Source organism: Dicentrarchus labrax, unplaced genomic scaffold, assembly GCF_905237075.1.
Source record: "Dicentrarchus labrax unplaced genomic scaffold, dlabrax2021, whole genome shotgun sequence".
Taxonomy (NCBI): domain Eukaryota; kingdom Metazoa; phylum Chordata; class Actinopteri; family Moronidae; genus Dicentrarchus; species Dicentrarchus labrax.
The window spans coordinates 126,154-144,982 of NW_026136713.1; the positions used below are offsets into that span (position 1 = coordinate 126,154).

The following is an 18,829-nucleotide window of genomic DNA, read 5'->3' on the forward strand; positions in this document are numbered from 1 at the left end:
GTAGCTACTGTGTTATAAATTTATTTTATTTTATTTTTTATTTTAGTTTAATGTATGTTTAATTGTATGTTTAATGTATGTAATGTATGTTTTGTATGGTACTGGACACTTGAATTTTCCTCAGGATAAATAAAGTATCTATCTATCTATCTATCTATCTATCTATCTATCTATCTATCTATCTATCTATCTATCTATCTATCTATCTATCTATCTATCTATCTTTGTAAAACTGCACACAGCACACTTGGCCAATCTATCAAGTGGTAAATGGTATTGAATGAAAGGTTAAGCATTATCCTATAGTTATTCTATGGTTTCCTTAATGTCATCAAATCCAATAAAAAGACCAAAACCAACAAAAAGTTTGTGTTGGTTCAGTAAAACAAGGTTTAAACTTAAAATAGGGCTCCTTGATTATGGCAAAAACCATAGTCACAATTATTTTAGTCAAACTTGCTGAGATCCTGATTATTTAACATCATTACTCACTGACGTTAAATAGAATTCAACTAAAACACGAATAGAAAGATAAATGTAATATGCACAGTGGCATCATGGCCTTTTATTTGGTTTTATCTGCAGGATACCTCTGAGTTTTCCTTTGTATTGATCATGCTTGGCAACCATCAACACACAGTCATCACTGAGAGTCAATACCTGCACTGCTGTCATAGGCTTAGGCTCTTGTGTAACTTATCTGCACAATGTTTGTGCATCCCTGCCTGCTCTCCCAAAGTTCACTGTACAAGTGTGTCTGTATGTACAGGCTCTGTATACCATGCAAACCTTCAGCATTGGTCGAGAGACATACTAGATAAGTAGGAGGAGAGGTGGTAGCTAACTCAATAGTACAATTTGCGACAGTTGGATTAATGACACATACTAGATCATTGAGACAGGAAAAGATTGGAAACAGCATGTCAGAAACATTCTGACCACCTGGGCACCCTGGTGGTCAGAATGTTGTGCAGCCCCAACAAACTGCTCTGCACTGTGTGTTCTGACACCTTTCTATCAGAACCAGCATTAACTGTTTCAGCAGTTTGAGCTACAGTAGCTCGTCTGTTGGATCGGACCACACGGGCCAGCCTTCACTCCCCACGTGTATCAATGAGCCTTGGCCCCCCATGGCCCTGTCTCCAGTTCTTTTCCTTCCTTTGACCACTTTTGATAGGTTCTGACCTCTGCAGACCGGGAACACTCCACAAGAGCTGCAGGTTTGAAGATGCTCTGACCCAGTCATCTAGCTATCAGAATCTGGCCCTTGTCAAAGTCGCTCAAATCCTTACGCTGCCCGATCACGCAGAGAGGCATCACTAAAAACGCATCACCTGCAAAACCCTTGTTTTTTATATGGTGCACTGCGCCAGATGTGTGCTCTTCTTTCACATTTTTGTAGCTGTTTTTAGTGTGTATTTTAATGCGTATAAAAGTTAAGATAATAATGAATTACTACTTGTCAGTGCAAGGCGTGAAGTCGCATCACTCATCAATGTCACAGTTGGCCCAGGCAGCCAATCAAAGCAAGAGGTGGAATTTTCTACTTTACAACTTCCTTCCTGTTGTGATGTTGTTTACTATACTCATATATGTAATACTGATCGACGTCAGCTTGAAAGGTGACTGTGACCTGGTGGTAGCACCCTAAATGCTAACACAGGCTTGCTACCATGCTCACAATTACAATGTTAGTATGCTGATGTTTAGCAGGTTTAATATTTACCATGTTTTCCACTTTAATGTGTTAGCATTCTAATATAGGCTAATTAAGAAAAGATAAACTGTTACTGATCCCCAGCAGGAGAATCTGGTTGCTGCAGTAGCACAATGACAGGTAAGTGTAGAAAATAAAATAAATAAATACAGTATACAGTATACTGCTTTTTGATGCTACTACTGTATCAATCACAGCAGAGTCAACAAGTCTTTGAAAAACACATATATGAATTTTCCATGTTTTCATGTGACCACATGTCAGAAAGATGCTACCACATGCTGCAAGTGGAAATCATGGCACCACGTTTTCACAAAAAAAATTACATGTATATCTGGTCACATGTTTTTCTGTAATGCACAGCAAACACTAGACTAATATATGATGTAACTCAGTTTTGTCTGTAATATAGATATATAGTAGAATATAAGTAGAATATAAAGCAAGTCAATGTAACAATAACATGGTGGTGTATAAGATAATATAATTAGTAGTAAAGACAAAGTTAAGTATAGCTGAGGCTGACAGGAATGTCATTAGTTTTACAGCTGATGGTGGTGCTAGATGAAAAGCTACAAGAATTACAAAAAGTAAGTGGTACTAAGAGATCACCAAAGTCGTTGGGGTTAATCCTCTGGGACCATGAATATCTGATCCCTCCATATGTCTCAGTACAAGATGTGCATTAGCTGAATATGTTTGATATTTTATTGTGATCTATGATCCCACATTTCTCCGTTTATAGAGGTCAGAGGGTAGCTCAGCCCTCCTTACCACACTTCAACTACTTCACCAATTACCACATCCACACACACACACACACACACACACACACACACACACACATACTGAATGTATCTATATAGACACACATGACCGATCCTGTCCAGCTCCGGTCTATCTAGGTCAGACTCTACTACTTAGCCATGGGTGCCACACATCAACTTAACTGCTACTTACCAAAAGCGCACACACACAATCACACATGGATAGACGAACACAAGCACAGACAGAATCATGGTCTAACAGATACATGGACACCCACACAAATATTGCATGTGTCTTTACACACACACACTTACATACATGCTTTCTCTCACTTATTCAAATACATTCACAAAACACTCCTTTAAGATCATTTGCAATGGGTTTTTGGTCATATTGATGGTTTACCCACCATTTATTTCCAGACTACATCACTGTTGTCAGGGCTTGAGAGAGATGAGAGGGATTTCTGGAGTGCAGAACAGAGAAAAAACCCTGACATTTCTCCACACTCTGCAAGCCTTCAAGCCTGCAGCCTCGCTGCCACTCCACTGCTGAGACAACATCAGCAAAGGGCAACAGCAGTGTAAGTGCGCTGTTCCAGGACCTCATATTTTAGTTGAGCTCTCTTATCCTTTAAATCACGTCAAAGCCCATTGTTATTACTGTTATGTTACTGAGTGCCATCTTTTAGCCCATTGGCTTATATTCTTAACTAAAGCGACAGATAGTGGGCCCTACAGTAAAATGAGCGTGAACTCCACGATTGCCAACATGACAAAAAATCAATAATAGGAAGAGCAGCTTCTGGGCTTTTCAATATCTCTTTGCCCACGAAACAATCATGGAAGACGGAGCGCTAGGGGAAAAAAACGGAATAAGATGTGGTGAGATAGAAGATATTTATTACAAAGAGTTAAAGTCAGATCTTTTGTTTCTTTTGAAGCCTTTGAACTCACTGTTGTATTCAAGTGTCGGTCCAACTGCTGCAGTGAAAACAGCCTGTACACAGGTCAACAAGAGTTTCACATCAGAGAGAGAAAGCTACAGTATCAGTGTTGGAGTGCTCACACCTACACATACAAACACAGTTTAAAGTAGTATTATGGTATGCAAGACTTTCCATACAAAAATGAACCACAGACATTCAATGATGCATTTATGAGGGACACAGCTTTCACAGCAAAACTATAACCAGAATGCCATAAAATATCCCTTTCATATTATGATGCCAGATTTATAATGTTCTTTATAGTGGAGCTGTTGGGATCATTTTTGATTTTGTTTTAGTCTATAACAATAAACTTTACTGATATAGTTCTTTTCAAAACAAAGTTACAAAGTGCTTTACCAGACAAACAATGATAAAAACATTTTAAAAGTTATACAACATTAAAGCTGCAGTAAAAAATAATATGTTTGCTGAAACTTTCACTCTATCCATGAGACAGATAATCTGTGAAACAATGAGGTTCTTCTGGCTCCTCCTAGTGCTCCTAATGACATTTACAAGAATCCACCGGGCCTTAATGAAAACAACCAGTCAGAGTCGAGAAAGATAGAAAGACACTTTGGAGTCAGTTGATTGTTGAGTCTCATTCCCAGGGTCCCAAAGCATCTGTATTTGACGATCGAGACTCAAAAACACAAGGTGGATTTGTAGGTTCAAAACTACGTTCTTTGTGCAAATTTTTATAAATATCCTGGAACTGTGGGAAATCCACTGATAAAAAATCTGCTTGAGGACTCACATTTGGACACCCCATTGTCTATACCATGGTTACGCCCTTAAAAACAAAGTATTGGAATATTACACGTACTTGTGCACTTTTCACTCTTTTTGTCTGTGTGGACGAGCCTCCAGACGTACAGACTACAGACCTGCACAGTTCAACTCCAGGACATACAGTTGAGGCCATCCTTGATCAAAAGTATACTCCCTCACTCTTTCTCTCTCCTCCTCTTTGAGATGCTTTCGTTTTGATGTGTGATGATGTAACCCAAATGTACTGGAGCATGAGCTGGCCCAGAGCACACACAAACACACACACACACACACACACACACACACACACACACACACACACACACACACACACAAGCATGCAGAAGTTATCTGAGATTTTCAAGCAGTGATGTTCTCAGGTCGACACATTTGGTTGAGCATAAACAAACAGACAAATCACACACACACACACACACACACACCCCTACACACACACACACACCTATACACACACAAACACTATGTTGTCAGTGCAACAACACAAAAGTGGATGTGGAGAGTCACATCTCAAACTTGTCGCAAAATGTCAAAGGTTTTTATGAGGTGTCACTGTTCATATTTTTGTGTCCTGAATAGTGAAGGAGGAAGTGTGACAGATTCCCCAAATGTCCTTCCAAGGCACTGTTCACATTTTGAAACTTAACTGTCAACTAAGCTTTCAACACATCAACAGCAATCTAAGAGACATGGGGATTTGGAGGCACTGTTGGGCTCTTTCTCCTCACTTCTCAGGGGATATAAGCTATAATGAATCCATGGCAAAACTGTGCAAAACGTTCAATTCTTCAAGAGGATAAATCCATTTTGGACATTTGGGAGTAACACATCCTCATAACATGACCTTAAGTATGTTACGCTGGTGTGACAAAAGTAAGGTTTGGTTAGGTTTAGGCACCAAAACTACTTTAGATTTGGTTTTGTTTGGGATCTTGTTTGGGTTGTTGTACAGAAGAGGATTAGGGCCAAATGTGAAAATTATATTTTAGTATAAGAAAAATAAAAGTTAGAATTCTGTCTTTTTTTTACTTTAAACTGAGAACTGAGAGATGTTGGGACAAAACATGTCCTACATAGAAAAGTCTAATTTATATCAAAAATGAAGAAATTCATCATGATTGACATACTTACAAAGTTAAATCTAAAGGAATTGTATATACCTATGTGATTTTTAGAATATACTTTTTTATCTTTTTGGGGAAATTTTGTTTAAATGTATGGTCTGTGGTTAGAAGGTCCATGTTATTGCACTTGTCCTCAGCAAGAGGTCACAATATTAACCATCCCAAAAAACTTTAAAAAAGCTCTACAATTGTGAAAACATATATATCAAATAAAAAATAAGGGGTATAAATATAAAAAACAATGCATGAAGTGAACGTCAAACAATATTTTCCATAAAAATCTGCCTATCAAAGTTGTGTCAACTCCGTCAGATTTTTTCATAAGCCTCATTAAATCAGGAAATTGCATGGTCAGCTATATCCCTGAGGACCCCTTTACATCTCCCTGCCTGTGGTGAATGCAACACTACCACACATGCTCTGGTACGTTTTACATTTTAGACAAACAATGTCAATATTCCTATGGTCACAGCTGGACCATGTCAATACCATCTTTCTGTTAAGATATTTTTTTAAACCATAGTGGATTGAATTTAAGCATTTTAGTGAGGTTATTGGGACAGCTAGCAACTGAGGAAAAACTAGCTAGCTGCAGTGTACAATACATGTTTTGGCGGGAAAATACATGCCCTTACATCAACACCGTCAAACATCAAATCCATCAGGTTCTGTCTGACGGAGTTGATCTGTAAGCTGACGGAGTTGACGAATCCACCAATAACCTCTTAATGTGCTAATATAATATTATTTGTGAATACAGTAAAGGGTTAAAATGTTATTTCAGGGTTTTATTTTCACATAAATGTACATACATAGCATGCATTACATTATTTAACCATACACATCTGACTTGTAGAGAATGGACAGGCAGTGGTCTGCTTATTATTGTGTAACGTGTAACTTTCCCAGTACTTTAATATATATATATTTATATATGTAGAGACAGAGAGATAGAGAGAGAGATGAGAAGACAGTGTGTAGATTTTCACAACATCTGGTTATGAAAATACATACCGCACCTTGAGGATTTTACATCCATCCATCCATCCATCCATCCATCCATCAATCAATCATGTCAAGTAAATAAAAATCTGATTCTATAGTCTTATTCAAGTACATTTTTCATTATTTCAATTTGTATTTTAGGAAAGCATGGCTAGACAGAAATTGTCAGTTGAGGAGCAAAGGAGAAGAAGCAGAGAGTACCAACGAAAGAGAACAGACAAATTAAACAGTGACCAAGAGAGCAAATATGCTATGCAAGAGAAGGAAAGACAAATGTGGAAGAAGAGAGTTAAAGACAAAAAAAATAATACAAATAGACAAGATGGGAGACATGGCAAAGAGGAATTGGAGAAGGTATTGGAGAGAGGCACAGAAAAGGTCCAGACAGAAAAGATCCAATGAAGATGCAGTGCTGGAGGCATACACCCCTCCAGATAGTCCACAAGATCAGAATATTCAAGAATACAATGCCAGACACAGAAGACAGTCTCTCAGACAGGAAAGGGAGAGAAGTAAAATGAGAAAAAGGCATTCAAGAGAAATAAAAACTTTGAAAGAGAAGCTTAAGAAGGTAACAAAGCAACGAAACAAACTGAGAAAAAAAATATGTCGAAGAAGAAAGGCTACAAATAAAACACCACTTGACTCCCCAGGCACAGAAACAAAGAAGATGCTATCAGGAAGCAAAATTAGGAATCCCAAAATCAAGAGAGCCCTTCTATTCCACAACATCCTCAGAAGAGAGCTGAAGAAAAACAAACAAACTCCTGGGCCACAGCGTCAGGAACCAGCACTAAGTGTGTCATCAGGCAAGATTCTCAAAAAGTATCGTCTCCTTCACCAAATCCACCAGTTTGGGATAACCTACAAGTTAATGAGAGGAAAGAAACAGACAAAGAAAAAGGCAACATTCCTAAAGGGTATAACAGAGACTGTTAAGGATTTCTTCCTGAACTCTGCACACGTGACCACTGATAAGACTGACACCATCACTAGGAATAAGATGAAGCAGCAGAGAATGATCCTGGCCGACTCCATGATCAACCTCCACACTGATTTCCTCATTAGGAAGCCCACTGTGAAGCTGAGCTATTCTTCTTTCTGTACTCTGAAGCCATTCTATATTACAGCACCAAAAGCATCTGATCGGAAGACATGTCTGTGTCAAAAGCATGAAAATGCATACTTAATGCTCGAGGTCCTTAGAGCGTCTGGTGTTGTGAAGTCAAACAAACTGGATGACAGTTTTCAATTAGTTTGTTGCTCTCCAGCAAGTGAGGCCTGCCTTCTTCGCACCTACTCACGATGTATAAACAAAGGTACAGTTACAACCCAAGAGCAAGACAAAATCCATGTTCAGTGGAAGCAGTGGGAGAGAGTTCAAGAAGACACAGTCAATGGAATCCACATCAACACTAAACTCGTCCAACACAGTGGCAGTCTTTCAGAGCTCATCAAACTCTATGAGCAAATACTCAGAAATGAAACCACAACACATGTGTGTTTAGTGCAAAACCAGTCAAAAGCATACAGAAACACAATTGAGACTTGTGAAGAAAGTACAGCAATTGTTCACGTTGACTTTTCAGAATCCTGGAGATGCAAGTATCAATCTGAAGTACAGGCCTGCCATTTTGGACAAAATCTGCCACAGATAACGCTACATACCGGAATGTATTACATTAAGGGTGGAAAGGCAGGGTTTTGCACACTTTCAGAGTCAAAGAGACAGGATGCTGCAGCAATCTGGACACACATGGATCCAGTCCTAAAAGATATCAAAACGAGATATCCACAGGTTACCACCGTGCACTTTTGGTCTGATGGTCCAAGTAAACAATATAAGAACAAGAAGAATTTTTTCCTTCTGTCTTGTATCCCCCCTACACTGGGGTTTGAAAGAGCAACATGGAACTTCTTCCCCACTTCCCATGGTAAGGGCGCACCAGACGGCATCGGCGGAACAGTGAAAAGAACAGCTGACAACCTGGTCCTGAGAGGAAATGATGTGGCAGATGGACACACATTCTTTGAAAAGGTCTCAAACAGTCTGAAGACCAGGTCATCCCACATGAGAACAAGATCCACCACAGACAACTATCCTGCTTTTGCAGCAAGATGTTGGTTTGTCAGTGCTTCTGCCCAGCTACCTTCAATTTCCATGGCTACCCAGAGGAACAGCAGAGTGATACAAGGAGGGCAGGGAAGAAAAGACCTTTGGCCATGTTGTGGGAGAAGATGGAAAAAGAGATGGGAGGGGACATGGAAGAGGATATGGAAATGGAAGATGTGATGGAGGAGGAGTTGGATGAGGAGCCTCTGAAAGGTCCTGAGGGTATTGTGACAGTAACGACTGTTAGCAGCCTTAATAATGGAGACTGGCTAGCACTAGTATATGATGACCACTGGTGGCTAGCCAAGACCATTGCTGTGGATACTGAGCATCAAGATGTGAAAGTGGAGTTTCTGCATCTCCATGGTCCAACAGCAAAGTATCAGCCTAAGCTTCTCACGAAGGATGTCTGTTTCTGCCCAGTTGAAGACATCATAGTGAAACTAATGGGAAATGCATCACCAGTCCAATTAAGAACACGAGAGATCTACAGCATAGCCCCTGATGTGATGGACTTCATAAAGCCTGTTGCTCAAGGCATAAGCGCAGGTTAGACAAAAATGAAATCTTAAGTTAGCTAATTGAACCTGATTTTAAGCTACAGACACACACACACACACACACACACACACACACACACACGCCACTTTAAAAAAGAAAATCATGATGAAGACCAAGTAAATGACTACTGACAAAGGAGGAAAGGAAGAGGAGAAGAGGTGGATGAGAAAGAGGAGAGCAGGAAGTGGTGTAGGGGAGGTAGATAAAAACAGAGGGGGAGGAGGGCCCCTGGTTTCCCTTATTGTTTTTTTGATTTGTATATAATAGTTGGAAACTGTGTAATTTATAATAGTTGGAAACGGTGTATGTGCAATATGTTTATTATAGTTTGCTTTACAGTAAGTTCAATACTCTAATAACAAGGAGTAGTTTTAGTAGTAGTGTTTAAAAAGCACATTTGTTCAATAATCAGCAATGCACACACATTTTTTGTCAACACCGTCAGATCTTCGTCAACAGCGTCAGATGTATGTTTTTGGTTTTTTGGGGGGAAAAAAATTCTTCCTTCAGTTTATGTTGTTTTTGTAATAAAGGACCGTCTGATCTACATCCTCTTATGTCTTATTTATTTAAGGAATTTGTTTTTACAATATTGAAGTTAAAAACAAAGTTTGAAAATGCAAATATTTAGAAATCTGGGTTTTTTAGAATAGTGTGAAATCACAACTTAAGTTTATATATTGTATTTTATTACATATCAGAGTAAGTAAACACTATTACAACATACTTCAGAACCTTTGATTCTTGTTGGATTGGAAGAATTAAAATTGTATACTTTTTAGTGTGTCAGACAGAGTTGACACAAATCCAGTTCTGAAGGGAAACATGTTTATTTGTTAAAATAATAATAATAATTTTTATTTAGAACCTGTTCCTTTACATGTTTAAATAGCTAAGACCTTTCTCTGCAGAAACATATAATTGTAATTAATATAGTGTGCATTTAAAAAAATTGTTTTTTAAAATTGGTTTTGTCCCGACTCTCAAGACTCACTGAGCCCTAATCATCTTCCGTATGGTTGCACTTGGGAGGTCCCGGTGTCATTCCATTGATTGTTTTGTTATAAACGTGAGAAACTGAACCTGATACTGGGTACTTGTAGGAATTCCACTGTGGGCGGATCTGATCAGCTCTATGCCAACGAACAGTCAGTCACAACTTGCTGCAGTCATATGCAACACGCACTGATAAAAAAACAAACAGCCACTGCTCGTCAGACCAGCACTTTATAAGACAGAATGAAAACAATGAATACACGTATACTAGTGTGTGTGAGTTGGTGCATGAAGTATTAACACATGGTAGCTACAAATTACTGTCTAACCAGGACACTGGCAAGAAAAACTGTGGGGGAATTATTTCACCAGATGAATTATGTTTTCCTGTAAACAAAGTTCACATTTCACAAAAACAAGCTGCCAGGCAGATCAGTATAATATGTATAGCAATCTACATTTTTATAGAAACTAAAGCTAAAATTCAAAATAATTTACACCTGTTTTTGCCTGTTCGTAGATTGCAGCCTGCATGTCCCAGTGGAAGTTCAGGCTAACCAGTATCAGGTTCAGTTTCTCACATTTTTAACAAACCAAATTCCATGAACATTGGTTCAGAAGTGTTACAGTGGATTTTGTAGAGAAATCTCTCAGAACATAGATATTGATTTCTTGGCACAAATGTATGTTATATTCAGTTTGACTTGGGAGTGAATCTTAATATTCCCTCCTCACACTCCTTTTTTACTTTATCTTATAAATCACATACAGACAAGGGTGAATTTTTGTTGCAGTTTGACTGAGACATCCCTTGGACACACACACACACACACACACACACACACACACACACACACACACACACACACACACAAACAGACAGACAGATGAGCTGATGCAACTTCTGAATGCTGCAAAAGCATGTTCCAGCTCAGCTCCCATGACACATTGTTTTCAGAGCTTAGTCAAGCCTAGTTAATGCCAAACATTGTGTGTTTGTGTATGTGTGTGTGTGTTTCACAGTCTCTTTGATGCATTACCCTGAAATCCCCAGAAACTTTTGTTGGACCAAGATTCCAGTCACACACACGCACACACTTTCACCCTCTCATTGTCCTCTGTTGGTGCAAAATGAATTACTTTGATCTCCTAGGTGCTCTTTTGTAACTCCATCATCTTTGTCCTGGGTTACACACAACCACTCTCTCTCTCGCTTTCTCTCTGACACACACAGACTTGCACAGTAACAGGACAGTGAAAGGGTCAGACATGTAGGGAAGCAGGGGGAAGGGAATGTCAACAGGGAGTACACCATTTTATAAAACACAGAAATAAAAACAGACACGTGGTCACTGAGAGTCAACATCCTCCCCCTGCACTACAGACACAGGACTCGTTATGAGGCTGGGTATGCCACGCGGGGGTTGGGGGGCTGTGGCTCAGGAGGAAGAGCAGTTTGTCCATTACTTCCAGGGTTAGCGGTACGATCGCTGGCTCCTCCTGTCAATGTGAGTGTTCTTGAGCAAGACACTGTATGCCAAGTGGCTCCCGATGGGCACGGCACCTCGGCTGCCATCGGTGTGTGGATGGGTGAATGAGAGGCAGTGCTGTAAAGCGCTTTATCCGTTAAGGTAGAAAAGTGCTCTATAAATGTAACCATTTACATATAGTTATGTGTAGTATTAACCCTTTAGGCGCCGGCTTTTATTTTTAAAAATACTGGATTTTGACATCTAAATTTCAGAGGGCTCTGGCTTGAAAGTGCTTTGAGATAGAGACAAAGTGTAAATGAGACAAATATTGAGAATGACCTAAAGTTTATCTAGGGAGTAAATTTTCCCGTCTAATTTGCATATTATGACGTCATATGGCGGCGGCCATATTGGATTATGTAATTTTCATGAAATACCTGATATTTTGAAAGAGAGTTGAACTTATTTCATCAGATTCACCCCCCTCCATCTATTTGTTATGTTGTCCCAAACCAAATGAACAAGGAAAAAGTAAATTGTAAGCCAACAGTCATAAACTAGAACTATTACTACACCACAAAACTCATGTAAACAGTAGGCGTTTTTTATGATTTTTTTTTTTTTTTGTGCCTACAGAGGCCTAATGTGTGCCTATCTATCCAGATGACACTGTTTATAGTTTGTCAGAGTGTGGAACCTCTCATTACATGGCACAGCACACAGGCCTACCCCACACTGATTGCACCTGTACTGTGTCTGATGACGACCTTTAGGACGGGTACGATCGGAGCAAACTATGCAGTCTGGACGATCGCCAGTGTCACGGTGCCAGTGGCGTTCGGTAAGCCTCTGTGGCATTTCTCCCCCTCTGCTGAACGCCTTCCCCATACTTTATTTTCTCTCTTGGAGAAGCCCTCAGGCAAAGCAGTGATGATGTCCTGCACAAAGGCCCTCAGTGGCTTGTGTGGACCGGCAGTCATGCTGCTGTAAATGATATGGGCATTGACCATACTTATGCTCAGAATGGCGTTCACTATACGATTGTACCATTTCTTTGACCGATGTGGAAAGAGGTAGGTTTTCATCCTCTGATCAGCAGTGTCTACTCCCCCCATGAATGAATTTTACCTATCCACACACACAGGTCTGTTTACATCCCTAAACCCACTGTCTGTATGTTTGGACCTGATCCGTTTCCGGACACACGAGTTCCCATGAAGAGTGGACAACAAATGGAAAGGCTTTACGTCATGCCACGCACACGCCAACATTTTGCCACGCCTCATGAACACTGGGTCATCTCCTCTGGCCAAGGGCAACTCGGTCTTTCTCAGGGCCTTTGGCATACCTCGCCTTTGGCTACTGACTGTCCCACACAAACCAGTTTCAACATTTGCCAACTCAGTTGCTACAGCTGGTGACGTGTAGTAGCTATCCATGTACAACTCATGCCCTTTCCCTATGTGCTGGGCCATCAGCTGCCGAACTAGAACATGGGTGGCACCTAAATCAGTGACCTCATCACCATGCTGTCCAGTGTACAAAGACCACTGCAGAACGTATCCTGACTTGGCTTCACTCAAAACAAATGCCTTATAACCATATTTGTCCGGTTTGTTCGGATTATACATTTTCAAGGTGCACTTTCCCTTGAAAGCTATGGTCATTTCATCCAGTGACAGTTGTTTGCGTGGGCCATAGACAGCTGAGAAGCGTGGAATGATCAGGTCAATTATTGGGCGCACCTTGAACAGTCTATCATAACCTGGCTGGCCCCTCTCAACATACTCCTCATTATTGGCAAAGTGGAAGAAAGACAGGTTCATTTCAAATCTGTTCCTAGACATCACTTTCCCAAATCCTGGTGTAAAAGTTGGCCAAAATTCTGCCCAATAATCCTCGATCTCTGATTTATGTACCAGGCCCATGCTCAAATGGAGTGACAGGAAGGCTTTCATTTCAGGGACAGTGACATCATACCATTCATGAAACCGTGAACTTGGCATTAGTTCATGAGAGCCTAAATACTGATGAGCATACCGATTTGTCTCCATTGTAATGTGACAGAAATCATCAGTCAGAAAGAGGGACAAAAAATCTATAGGCCTTGAATCAGTGCTAAGCTCTCTGTCACCACGATATCCAACTTGCTCATCAAAGGACTTTATCCATTCCTGATATACTTCCTCATCTCTCAAGTTAGCCCAGCCACCATTACCATCATCATCGTCATCATTTCCAGCCCTGTTCTGCCTTCCCCTGTTGCCTCTACCACGTCCACCTCTCCTATGGACACTGCGACTTCGTGTTCCCCTGCCCCCCCTTCCATTTTGCAAAGGGTTGACAGACTCATCATCACTACCCCCCTGCTGCCTCTACGACACCCACCAGCCCTTCTACGTACACTTCGCCCACGTCTCCCCCTGCTATCCCCACTAATGTTGGGAGAAGAGTTGGACTTGTGTGTGTTTTGTGCTTGGTGAACACTGCTGCGTCGCACAGACGCACAGACGCACAGGGACGCACCGTGACCGGCGCTGTAAAAAGAGTGAACGCTAACACCGCTGGTCCCAGCGCTATTCTCACCAACCCCGCTACTTCTACTAGCACACTCGCTAATCGACCGATCATCATCTCCCAAAGGTGGATTTTCCCCTTCAGAATCAGGATCAGGATCAGCGAATAGGAGACCCATCACTTCCCGAAGCGTCAACTTTTTGCTTGCCATTTTCTCTCAATAACTCCTAAATCCAGCAATACCACTTCAGCATAAATAGCTTCGTGGCACACTATCTCCGATTTCTCACCCAACAACTCCTCAGTAGCTATTTTCTGTCCTAAAAGTCTCCTAATTTGCATAATTATTTTGTGTGAGAGTGAAGAAACTTTTACATTTACACCCCGCTCTGTATGCCAGGGCAAGAACGGTGGCGCATGCGTGATTCATTTGCAGCCTGGACGCGGAGTGGTGTGTGTCTCCTCTCTGCTCTGTCTGCAGGCTGGGACTGCTGCGCGGGGCTACTGTGAGACTGACCGCCTGTGAGTGCTTTTGGACGGGGGAGGGACTCACGGCAGCACCCGCTGCTCGTTGAGCACACTGCAGAGTGATACGTGCTTTCACATCAGAGCCTCCAAACACCACAAAAGTCTCCAATAAGACCAGTAAAAGTCGCTAGATTTGACGCTAGTCGCTTTTGACAAAAAAGTCAAGTTTGGATGGGATTTCCTCGAACATTTTGCATTGAAGCATGACGTTTTTCTGAGCTAAGGTCTAAGTACGGGATGTCTGCCAACTAGTGGAGGGGAGTATGAATGAGATATAACACTCTATTAGGAGAAAACAGCTGTTTGATTCAGTACCGCGTCCAGTCGCAATTTTGCGACTTTGGCGCTTAAAGGGTTAACTATGTGCTGTGTGATACTAAAGGCACATTTAGTTTTATGTTTGATTTTCAACTTTGCTGTCCATGTCCATAATGCAGAGATTAATTCACACCTTTGTTTCATCCAGACTTGATTCTGTAATGTTGTGTTGTCTGGTCTGCCTGTTGCCAGCACTAAAAGTCTTCAACTGGTTTAGAATAATGCAGCTAGAAAATTTGACCATATTACACCACTTTTAGCTTTAGTTATAGACTGTATAATTAAAATGGACATATTCTGTGTGACATCCCCCATAGGTTCCTGAAGAGCCATTGTGAAGCTCAGTGTGGTCGACCATGGTTGTCGCCATCTTGGCAGTCCCCACCGCTTCCTGGATAATCCAAACATGGGCAAAGAGGTGGAGTGTGGTTACCAAAAACAGCCATCTGTGATGCCACCCAACTGTAAAGTTGGACATTTTAATATGGGGCCTTATGGAGATTGACTTACTGCTAAAGAAAGTCTCAAGTGGCCAGTAGAGGAACTGCAGTTTTTGTTACTTTTGTGCTTGGCTTCACTTCTTCGGTCCCTGTCCATGTCAGATCAGATGTTAAGGTGATTTCACATCTGTCCAATCTCATTACAGGGCAGCTGTGACTTAGAGTCCACATGTTGAAGTGTGCTTGGGCAAGATAGTGAACCTCAAATTTGCTCCCACAAATTGGCTGTGCCATCGGTGTGTGTGTGTGTGTGTGTGTGTGTGTGTGTGTGTGACAATGGCCATTAGTTACTCTTTCTGATGAGCAGTTGGTCTCTCTCATCAGTGTATGAATGGGGAAATGTTGTACTCTAGTTTAAAGCTACATAAATGCAGTCATTTTACCATTACCTTAGATCCCCTGTGCTCTCCCCTGTGCTCTCCACAGTTAAAAAGAAGTCAGCTGGCTGCAGGGCCCCTGTGTGGGAAGGTTGACATCAGACAGACTGAGTCTGTGTTTCATCTTCTTTCCAACTGCTTTTTGCTATAACTTTCAATTAGTGCTCATCCTTTAATATCTCTACCTATCACCACTATCCTTCCAGCGGGTCAGTCTCAGTATCAATCAATCTATTAACTTTGGTACTCATGGTCAGTGTTTGTCAAGCCAAAGAGAACTCAACAAACAAACTTTCTGATAACCACTACATTTCTCTAACCTTCTGTTGATTTAGTTTCCCACAAGCTGCCAAGCTCTCTCCCCCTCTTCCCTCTCCTTTTCTCCCCCTTCTCCTCTCTTTTCACTCAGGCTCCTCTGTGCTGGACCATCAGCCGTTCTGGAACCTCTCTCTCTCTCCTGGCAGTCGGTGCCTTATCCAGACGTTTGGATTCGGATCACCGTCATCCAGGAGATTCAGCCTCTCGTCTCCACTCCTCTCCTCTCCTCCCTCTCACCCTAATTTGCATGCTATCTTGTCTCTCTCTCCCTCTGTGTGTTTGTCTCTCCTATCTGTAATTGCTGTGCTTTTACCTCTTACCTATCTGCCCACATGCCCTCCTGGATCCATATTCTTCACTTTGTAATTTGGAATCAAAATCTTTATATACTGTGATTACTATTACTAAGGGTAGAGTGTGTCAGTGTTGTACAGATTGTAAAGCCCCTTAAGGCAAATATTTGCATTAAAAGTCCATTTTTATTTATATTACATAATACACAAAAACACCTTCTCATTCTAAGGTAGCAAAAACACAGTTCTTATATATATGTCATTATGTGCCTTTCGATCTATATATTGTGTAACAATAAAATAATACTTACTCTAGAATGTTAAGGTCTGATACTATGTTCAGTATGAACTGTGTACATACAAATAAAGTGTCTTAGCTAGGTGTTGTTCCACCCCCAGCCTCCAGAACAACTTGTGGCAAAAGTAAAACACATTCTTGACTTTAAAAGTAAAATACAGATACCTGAAAAAATACTTAGGGATAAATAAAGTGGAACTACATTTCCTCAAGTACAATTTTGAGCAATAGTACTGTACTTAAAAATGGCTATTTTATTCTACTTCATATTTATGCTTCTTTGCATTTCAGAGATAAATATGGCACTCCACTATATTTATAAGTGGTTACTTCTAACTGTGCAAATGACAAAATGTATCCCAATTTATACTTCCATGTGGGAGAAAAGGGTGGTTATGAATTTATTTGATCAGTCAGCAACAATTCAAACATCCAAGCCCCATAATTTCCCCCCAAAATCCAAACTGAGCTTCTGTCAGTGAACATGCTTGAAGACTCTGTCCATGATAAAACATGTTTCTTGTGTGGGCTATGTAAGAGGTTTGGAGCAATATTTGTAGATCTGTCTTTACATCCCTTCCATGGCATTACTTCAAGGTGTCTTTTAAGCAGAGGGGAGCCTTGTTCCATGTTCCACACAGATTCCTTTGAGCCAAAAGTAAAAGTGCTAGAGGTAGAAATATTTCAGAACAAAAAACACCAAACAAGATTTCACACATTTTCAAGAGCTCCATAGAAACAGTGATCGATATTTGCTCACATGTATCTGTAACCAGCCAAAAAAGTAGCAGAGGCAGAAAGATGCTGAAAGATGTGTTGTATTTTGAGTAGGCAAATAAAAATTAATGTAATCTCATGACTCATATACCAGACACACCACAATATATATTTGGTTGCCAGTTTATTAGAACATTTGTGCTGTAGTACCAGAGACATGTCACAAGTAAATGGAAGTGTGAAACCCAAGCAAAACATGCATAGGATTCAGATTAGTCAATGTGGCAACAACTCACTCAATATGGAAGTGCTGTAAAGGCATGAATGGGGATTGAACCCATGATCTTTGGTTTACAAGACCAACGCCTTACCACTTGGCCACCATGCCCACCTTTTGGGTTTTTGATGAGTTTGATCTTTCAGGAGAAGTCCAGATTTCATTTTCTGGTCAAACCATTATCTTACAACAAGATGTAAAACACAATAATGACATACTGTCACCTCATAAAGTTGATATTTTCAACATACAGAGACACAGAGAAACATTAGCATTCACTTGGGGCTGTGCCACCTGACAAATTAAATTCCAATATTCACCCTCCTTTAGCTCAGTCTCTTTAGCTGCTAAATCCTCCACTATGTTCAACAGCTAGTCTCTAAGGTTTTTTTGCTGCCGCTGCAGGAAGCACTGCTAATGAGAGCAGTGAGTAGTGAGAGTGAACCCCAACAGTTTTGGGCCTTAAAACCAAAACAATAAGCTAAAAGATGTTCAAATGCTCCGTAGAGCTGAGGGGGAATGTGGAGTTAGTGCTAATTGTCTGTGAGCATCCCCTTTTAACATGAAACATAGATATTTCATCCATTGTTTCTGTAAAAATATTGATCAGAGCAGCTTTAACATTAGAACAGACCTTTATTGTTCATCACTAAAACAAACTATTCCAATTTTTAAACAAGCCACCACAAATAGCAGTCCAAAACAAAAAGTATACCATGTAGGGACTGAGTTAAGTAAGTTAAATAGTCTGCTTGGAACAATAATGTGTGTCTGATATGTTTGTCCACAAATAAAAGTGTAATTTCCAAGAATTAACTTCCTCCGCTGCCTTAGGTCTTTCCGGGCAAGTAGCCAAATTCTTCTTTTGTTTTTTACTCCTGTGATTATGAGTGTTCTACAGTATTGTGATACAACATGGTACAGATGTTTGTCCACTACTTTAAAGTCAAAACTGCTACCCCAATAAAAAATCAGCTCAAAGATTGTAGGCAAACCCCTTGAGAAACACTATGAATCAGTTTACCATGGCGAACAACATTGTCTCTGACCCCAACAGTGAATACAAGTTGCTGCCATCACACTGGAGACATAGGGTTCCATAATTCAACAAAGTCAGCCTGAAGCACTCCTTGTGCACCAGTAAATCCCA

The 18,829-nt window shown here is 40.6% G+C and overlaps 1 protein-coding gene and 1 non-coding gene across 2 annotated transcripts; one reads left to right on the forward strand and one right to left on the reverse strand.

Moving 5' to 3' along the window:
- Positions 1-5,689: 5,689 nt before the first annotated feature.
- On the forward strand, positions 5,690-9,016 carry LOC127375045 (uncharacterized). The gene is made up of 2 exons (XM_051420847.1): positions 5,690-5,812; positions 7,048-9,016. Exons 1-2 carry the CDS (start codon positions 5,788-5,790, stop codon positions 8,685-8,687), a joined length of 1,665 nt encoding a protein of 554 aa, XP_051276807.1. The 5' UTR covers positions 5,690-5,787; the 3' UTR covers positions 8,688-9,016.
- Positions 9,017-17,718: 8,702 nt separating this feature from the next.
- On the reverse strand, positions 17,719-17,790 carry trnat-ugu (transfer RNA threonine (anticodon UGU)). Its single transcript has one exon. It is a non-coding gene; the product is annotated as a tRNA-Thr (tRNA).
- Between the last annotated feature and the right edge of the window lie 1,039 nt (positions 17,791-18,829).